Here is an 8,226-nt window from a genome sequence, read left to right as displayed (position 1 = left end):
ATTAATAACTGTGGAAGTGCATCTAGAACACTAAGTTGAGATCCGGAAAAACGCTCGCTACAGAAGCGTAAAAAGAAAAAGAAGAAGACGTTACCGTAGTGTAAAAATACATTTCAATTTGCGTACATCCGGATCGCTTTAACTACGGTTCGGAAGCAACTGACAGGGGAGGAAGTAGACTGTTGATCAAACACCCACAACCCACAACCAACACTGCAGTAGCTTCTGCTGGCGAAACGTTTGTTCCGTTTGTGTTTTTTTTCTGTTTTCCTGTAAGCATCATTAGTCGGGACGTTTACGCGGCTTGTTGACTTGGCAACCCCACCGGCAGTGCGGTGCAAATTACTGTACCTAATTCCATTAACTAGATACTTTTACTCTTCCTTAGATGGAAATTCTCTCAAATCAGCACTGCGACCCAACTTCGAGCACAAATACGAGTTTATTTCGCACGGAGGAAATCAGCGCCGTTCAAACACCACCAGCAAACCATCCTTGGCTTCGGTCAGGAAGGTTTTCCTATTGAACTGCCACGGTTTGTGATTGGGTGCGACGCGAACCCGGAAGTTTTGCACCAATTTCAGAAGAGCTACTTTTATCTGGACCTGGGCGAACCTCATACCCAGGCACATTCGAGGACCTTCACCGAAGGGATAGTACACCGGTAAGGTTCGTTCGGCTTTCTCTTCCGGGCTGAAACGTTCCGGTCGGAACTTTTTCGGTTCCGGGTAGTATTTGGGGTCCCTGAAGAAACGAAGAGTTTTAAGGTGCTTTAAGAACGATTCATAGCACACAGCTTAACTTACATGTGAATGGCTAGCAGGGGCAGCAAAATGGTGGTTCCCTCCGGGATTAGCGTTCCGACTTCTTTGCCATCGACTAGATGCTTGAGCATGTACGTTTTGGTGCAGAGTTTCTGCATCGCGGCAAGCGGTGGGGTCATCCGAAGACTCTCCTGTAGAACCCAGTCCAGGTAGTCGAGCCTCTGGACCAAGTCGTAGGTGATGGTGTTTTCGTTTTCACTAAGGGTGCTCTGGATTTCCTGGAAAAGTTTGTCCTGAACGTCCGGATTTTCCGCCAACTGGAGTGAAAAGTGGTTGTGTTAATCGATTGCGTTTTGGATAAGTGATGGAATAAAAACTTACGCGAAGAAGTGCAAATGACATGGCCGTACTCGACGTTTCGAATCCCTCCGAGAAGAATGCGAGAGCGTGACCGGCGATCATCTCCTCTGTCAGTTCTGTTGTAGAATAAAGACGTTATGAGGTTGATCAGAATCATGTGAGAGTCGGCAGAAACAATATATATGCGATGCCAATTTTCAATTGCTAATTACTGTCCAACGGAAGCTCAATTAAACAATTGAAAATAATTATAATTTTTCTTCTGGGACGATCCTTAAAATTCCTACGGGCAGCTTTGTAAACGTATCACTAAAACGATGAAATGCTCCTTTACTGCGTAACCACTCACATTTACTGTCCTGCCTGAGGTTTTTGTTTTGTAAGAGGAGCGATGTGCATGTATCTAGAATAAACATCCAAAAATAGCTATCATAAGAATCATCTTCTGGAAGTTTCATCTTAGCTTCTTTTGGAATCTTCTTGCCAGTCCACTCCGGTCGCCGTTTGTAATGGTTTGCTGTTGTGTAAGGGGCTCGATGCCCTAGTGGCACCGTTTTTGCATACTGAGCAGAAGATCACGGGGTTTTATCTCAGGCCTCTTTACACTACTGAATTGATTGGTTCGCATCATTCGTAGATCATAAATAGTATTCGTGTGAATTTCAAAAATACAACAATATATCAAAAACACGATCGGATCACTTATCAAGGTGAATTGAAGTCTGATTCAACGAATCATACCTACTAACAAAATCTCCTCTCGTGTGACCTTCGTGGGGTCGCAGAGGTAAACATGGTTCGCAAAACAACAAAGCTTACTTTAATATTCCTCCCCTTCTCCCACCTGATTGCAAGGACGTGACAACTGAAACTTGTACAATGAGAATGAACGGTAACTCCTAGCCCCATTTAGTTGATTCAGTAAGCAATTTCACTGATTCTGATCAATCACGGAGTAGCATCCATCGGTATCTACAGTCAGTCTAAGCTAAGCTGCGGTTCCTACACAATCCTGGAGGGACTCTTGTCCCATTAGCACTCCCAATAAGCAACGCCCACGTCACATTCTATTAGCTAGTCAGTAAAGGCAAGACTTTTGGGCTACAAAATGGTGAGTTGACAACCTGAAAGGAGCGGAATACCTAGCCCTGGTCCTCACAAGTTCCTACTTCACGCCTCCTCGAGTCATATGATAACAAAAGACTACCAGCTGAAACATGGACACAGCTGGCTGGCGTAGCCTGGGCAATGTTGCCAGTCCGGCAATAGCAAAGTGAAGAGGTGCGACGCGAACACTGGCGCGGTAACCATAGTACGGTGATAGAGGAAATGCTTCACCAAACCTGAGCGTCTGCTCACCATGGAGGTGCGGCTCAAAACGGCGTCTGTTCTCCATGTTAGGAGCGGCTGATCACCGTCCTAGTGCCAGCGTGGGACTCTAAACAGAGCTGTGCACGATGGTCCCCCGGCGAGACAGGGGGTTGGGGCAGGCCCAACAAGCCGCCCTGGAAAAAAAACAAAGTTGCAAATACCGAAGAAAGAAATACGGATCGGAACAATCGGCACAGACCTACGCGACGAAATAAGGACTACGATTGGAAACTCGGAACATGGAACTGCAAATCGCTCGGCTTCCCGGGTTGCGATAGGTTAATCTATGACAAACTTCAACCACGCAACTTCGAAGTCGTAGCACTGCAGGAACTTTGCTGGACGGGACAAAAGGTATGGAAAAGCGGGCATCGAGCGGCTACTTTCTACCAGAGCTGTGGCACCACCAACGAGCTGGGAACCGGCTTTGTAGTGCTGGGTAAGATGCGCCAACGCGTGATTGGTTGGCAGCCGATCAACGCGAGGATGTGCAAGTTGAGGATTAAGGGCCGTTTCTTCAACTACAGCATCATCAACGCGCACTGCCCACACGAAGGGAGACCCGATGACGAGAAAGAAGCGGTCTATGCGCAGCTGGAGCAGGTGTACGACGGCTGTTCGCAACGGGACGTCAAAATCGTCATCGGCGACATGAACGCTCAGGTAGGACGGGAGGCAATGTATAGACCGGCAATCGGACCAAACAGCCTACATGCCGTATCGAACGACAACGGCCAACGATGCGTGAACTTTGCAGCCTCCCGGGGTATGATAGTTCGAAGTACCTTTTTCCCCCGCAAGGATATCAACAAAGCCACCTGGAGATCACCTGACCAACACACAGAAAACCAAATCGATCACGTTCTAATCGACGGGAAATTCTTCTCCGAAATTATCAACGTCCGCACGTACCGCAGTGCAAACATAGATTCGGACCACTACCTAGTTGCAGTATGCATGCGCTCAAAACTCTCGACGGTGCATAACACACGTTGAAGTCGAACGCCACGACCCAACATTGAGCAACTACGGGACACCGGAGTTGCCCAGGACTACGCGCAGCAGCTGGAATTGCACTACCCACGAAAGAGCAGCTTGGCGCAGCTTCTCTTGAAGATGGCTGGAGGGACATCCGTTCAGCCATAGGTAGTACTGCTGCAGCGGCACTAGGTACTGCAATCCCGGACCGAAGAAATGACTGGTTTGACGGCGAATGCAATCTGTTAGTAGAGGAGAAGAATGCAGCACGGGCGAGAATGCTGCAACACCGCACGAGATTGAATGTGGAGCGATACAGACAAGCGCGGAACAGACAAAACTCGGTTTTCCGAAGGAAGAAGCGTCAGCAGGAAGACCGAGATCGCGAGGCGATGGAAAATCTGTACCGCGTAAACGACACACGGAAGTTCTACGAGAAGCTAAATAGTTCGCGCAAAGGCTACGTGCCGCAAGCCGATATGTGCAAGGACTTGGACGGTAACCTTCTCACGAACGAGTGTGAGGTGATTGAGAGGTGGAAGCAGTACTATGACGAGCACCTCAACGGTGAAGCAGCAGAAAATGAAGGTGGCACGGCAATAGACCTTGAAGCACGCGCAGAAGACGACAGGCTACCGGCCCCTGATCTTCAAGAAGTTGAGGAGGAGATCGGTCGGCTGAAGAACAACAAAGCAACTGGTGTAGATCAACTACCAAGTGAGCTATTGAAATACGGTGGTGAAGCACTGGCTAGAGCGCTGCACTGGGTAATTGCCAAGATTTGGGAGGAGGAGATATTACCGGAGGAGTGGATGGAAGGTGTCGTATGCCCAATCTACAAAAAGGGCGACAAGTTGGATTGCTGCAACTACCGCGCGATCACACTGCTGAGTGCCGCCTACAAGGTACTCTCCCAAATTCTATGCCGCCGTCTGTCACTATATGCAAAAGAGTTCGTGGGGCAATACCAGGCGGGATTCATGGGTGCCCGCGCTACCACGGACCAAATTTTCGCGATTCGGCAGGTTCTGCAGAAATGCCGCGAATACAACGTGCCCACACATCATTTGTTCATCGATTTCAAATCCGCATACGACACAATCCATCGAGATCAGCTATGGCAGATTATGCACGAGTACGGATTTCCGGATAAACTGACGCGATTGGTCAAGGCGACGATGGATCGAGTGATGTGCGTTGTTCGAGTATCGGGAACACTCTCGAGTCCCTTTGAATCTCGAAGGGGATTACGGCAGGGTGATGGACTTTCGTGTCTGCTGTTCAACATCGCGTTAGAAGGTGTGATCAGAAGAGCTGGGATAGACACGAGTGGCACGATATTCAGGAAGTCCATCCAGCTCCTTGGTTTCGCCGATGACATTGACATTATGGCACGGAACTTTGAGATGATGGCGGAAACGTACATCAGACTGAAGGCTGAAGCTAGACGGATTGGACTTACCATCAACGCATCAAAGACAAAATACATCAAAGCAAGAGGTTCTAGGGAAGACAATGTTAGCCTCCCACCCCGAGTTCAGATTGACGGTGACGAAATCGAGGTGGTCGATGAGTTCGTGTATTTGGGCTCACTGGTGACCGCCGAAAATGATACCAGCAGAGAAATTCAAAGACGCATTATGGCAGGGAATCGTGTCTACTTTGGACTCCGGAGGACGCTCCGGTCGAATAAAATTCGCCGCCGCACGAAGTTGACTGTCTACAAGACGCTGATTAGACCGGTGGTCCTTTACGGCCACGAGACCTGGACTATGCTCGTGGAGGACCAACGCGCCCTTGGTGTTTTCGAACGGAAGGTGTTGCGTACCATCTACGGTGGAGTGCAGATGGATGACGGAACGTGGAGGAGGCGAATGAACCACGAATTGCACCAGCTGCTGGGAGAACCATCCATCGTCCACATTGCAAAAATTGGGCGACTACGGTGGGCTGGGCACGTCGTGAGAATGCCGCACGACGACCCAGTGGAAATGGTTCTAGAAAGCGACCCAACAGGAACAAGAAGAAGAGGCGCGCAGCGGGCAAGGTGGATCGACCAAGTAGAAGGTGACCTGCGGACCCTTCGCAGACTACGAGGCTGGCAAACTGTGGCCATGGATCGAGTAGAGTGGAGACGACTTCTTCGGACAGCAGAGAACAACAAGGCCTTAGCCTGATTGGTAAGGTAAGTAAAGGCAAGACTTTTGAAGGAATTAATAGAAAGTAACTCCCAGTGAACCCTGGAAGAAGTATGTTTTACCTCCAAAATTCCCACAGGTTGATCTTATACTCCATGATTCATTACCTGTTTTGCTCTTCAGTAAGGATTGCAGTTGATCATCTCGTTCCACCTTATTAGTCCGTCTTTCTTCCAGCAATTTCGCAACCATCTTGCGTATCCAGACGTCGACTTCCTTCGGTAAGAACCTACAATTTAAAAAAAAAAAAAAACCAATTGAACCATTTCGGCCATTTACCTCATCGCAATACAATACTCACGGCACCGGAATCACCTTGGTCACGGCCGGTACAAACATCGTCAACATGAACTTAATCGAAGCCAGGAACGTTGGCTGAAAAATCTTCTTGCCCATCACCCGCCACTCGCTGTTGGGATTCTCGAAACAATCCGCATCCAAGCTGAACGCACAGCCCGCGACATTCTGCGTTGTATATGCAGCCGATATCTGCGAACCAAATGGTGTCCAAAATGAAAACAAACCATCGAAATACAATCACGTCATTTACTGATAAAGAAGTGCGGCTTTTGTTATCTCCGTCCGTTCGATAACAGTCATGTAATCGTTGAACCTACCGTTTTGGCTTCCAGCTCACGACCACACTGACCACCGACAAAGTCAACAAATGTACTGCTCACTTGATCCATGATCGGAAACAGTTGTTTCATCTTGCTCCCGGTGAAAATTGGAGTCAACAGCTGCCGGGCCTTCTTCCAGCGTTCCCCGTCGACCATGAAGGGATTGTGAGCCAGCAGAGGGTCGACTTTCTCGTCGAATGCAAAGTCATTCGCTGAAAAGCACGCCTGATCCTTGACCAGGACGTTTTTGATCATTTCCGGATCCCGAATCATCACCGATGGTTTGAATATCTTGAAGTACCCAACGAAGGGTGCGTTGGAGAATTTGCTGTTCGAAAACGATGGCTTAGCCCGGGTTAACTAGAATCTTTTTAACGGAACTTACTTGTACCACTCATCGCACACTTCGCCGATGTGTTGCGTCATGAAGATGTTGGAGGCGATGTTTCCGAAGATGAGCGACGGCTTTGGTCCGGGGACATTTTCCCGCTGCCAGTGCTTGAAATGATACTTGATCAGTTCACGCACCGCCAACCCAGCCCCAAGGACCAGGAAGAAGGCCAACGGGTTGGTGTAGAGCAGCCCGATGAGGAAGGTTATCGTGAGAATCATTTTAACTCGGTAGTCCCTCGCCACTGCTGTGCGCTGCGTGATTCAAGACAGACTGATATGGGAAACAAGCTAAAATTGACTGTGGACTGATTTTGCATTTTGGGAGATATGATAAGAAGCATGAGGTTTCCTTTAATGGAATTTAATTAATAATAAAAAAATATCGTTATTTTCACTTTATGATTTCATGATTTGCAGTTACCAATCGCTGATAAACATGCACGACAAAATAAACAGCTGGTTATGCAATCTGTTCCAAAATCTTCCCCTTCGATACCCAACGATACCCCTTCCGGAAACCATCTGCCTCAAGGGCCTGCGGTAAATCTTACTTAAATACAAACCACCGATTACAACGATTGAAACCGAACCATCCTCCCTCAACAATTCGATCATAAACTCCCGATAACGAGCGTTCGACTGTTCTGGTTCTGTCCCTCTCTATGCAATATAACGTATATAGTTATACAGGAAGGCCAACCAGAGCACGACAACAACTGCCGTTAATGCGGGTTCTACGTTCGGATTCTGCCTGAAGCCCCAGCCCCGCTCCCCATTCAAATGAACCGCTCGGCCGTGAATAGGAAATAATTGTAATATGAACCATATCTGCACGCCGAAATCGATAAGAGACCCCGAACCAACCACAGTCAGCCCATAGCGCACAGTCGAGGGCTGCTGGCCGCGAATGAATTATGGAACACGATCGTCCAATGTCGTTGTCGTCGCTGAATGCAGGAAAGGTATGTGGCTGCATTTGCATTTCAACCTCTGTGTATGAGCAGCCGCCGCGGTAGTATGTGGATCTGAAGATTCCTCCCTCTTCGAGTGTGCTCTCGTCTTCGATGAAAGGACGCAGCAGAGGTTTTCTCCAGGAGGTAGATTGTGGATCTGCGATAGCAGATGGAGCCAAAAAATAAAATAAAATAATAATAGAGAAATAAATATCTATAAAGAGGCTTGGGTTTTGTGACGCTGAGGCGGGTACTGGATACCGGAACCGAATCCGTTGAATTGTAAAGGGGAGTTTTGAGCATAGCAGAGATGGCCCGTAGCGGAATTGTGTTCTCCAGCAGATCGATATCACGGAGAGTGAAACTCTTCAAAACGGGGGTTCTATGGGACAGAGAATCCCGCATAAATAATGCATGCTTGGAGGAAAGTTGGCCGTAGCTTGAATGGTTCCACGGTGAAGCGATTCGATTGCCATCGCGGAATGAAGACAGAAACTCGTAGAAAGTATCGAGATAACAATTAATTACATTTGCATGGTTATTGGATAAATCTCAACACATTCGAGTCCCGGTGAACCATTGCATTGTG

At 48.2% G+C, this 8,226-nt stretch overlaps 1 protein-coding gene across 1 annotated transcript; it reads right to left on the bottom strand.

Moving 5' to 3' along the window:
- Window positions 1–428: 428 nt before the first annotated feature.
- LOC135709532 (probable cytochrome P450 6g2) lies at window positions 429–6,908 on the bottom strand. The gene is made up of 7 exons (XM_065231933.1): window positions 6,677–6,908; window positions 6,289–6,619; window positions 5,973–6,160; window positions 5,779–5,900; window positions 1,146–1,240; window positions 807–1,081; window positions 429–744 (listed from the first exon to the last, which is right to left on the bottom strand). Exons 1-7 carry the CDS (start codon window positions 6,901–6,903, stop codon window positions 462–464), a joined length of 1,521 nt encoding a protein of 506 aa, XP_065088005.1. The 5' UTR covers window positions 6,904–6,908; the 3' UTR covers window positions 429–461.
- Between the last annotated feature and the right edge of the window lie 1,318 nt (window positions 6,909–8,226).

Source organism: Ochlerotatus camptorhynchus, unplaced genomic scaffold (genome assembly GCF_037179485.1).
Source record: "Ochlerotatus camptorhynchus isolate MF236.1 unplaced genomic scaffold, CSIRO-AGI_Acam_v1.1 ptg000361l, whole genome shotgun sequence".
In the NCBI taxonomy this organism is placed as follows: Eukaryota; Metazoa; Arthropoda; class Insecta; order Diptera; family Culicidae; genus Ochlerotatus; species Ochlerotatus camptorhynchus.
This window is presented reverse-complemented; position numbering and strand designations above follow the sequence as displayed.

What these genes read in the sequence shown, in the direction of transcription:
- LOC135709532 (XM_065231933.1), bottom strand. Translation starts at nt 6,903, where the DNA reads ATGATTCTCACGATAACCTTCCTCATCGGGCTGCTCTACACCAACCCG. An exon ending in GTGTGCGATGAGTGGTACAA is followed by an intron (nt 6,620 to 6,676) that starts GTAAGTTCCGTT and finishes GTTTTCGAACAG; the next exon opens with CAAATTCTCCAACGCACCCT. An exon ending in CTTACTGAAGAGCAAAACAG is followed by an intron (nt 1,241 to 5,778) that starts GTAATGAATCAT and finishes ATTCTACAACAG; the next exon opens with AACTGACAGAGGAGATGATC.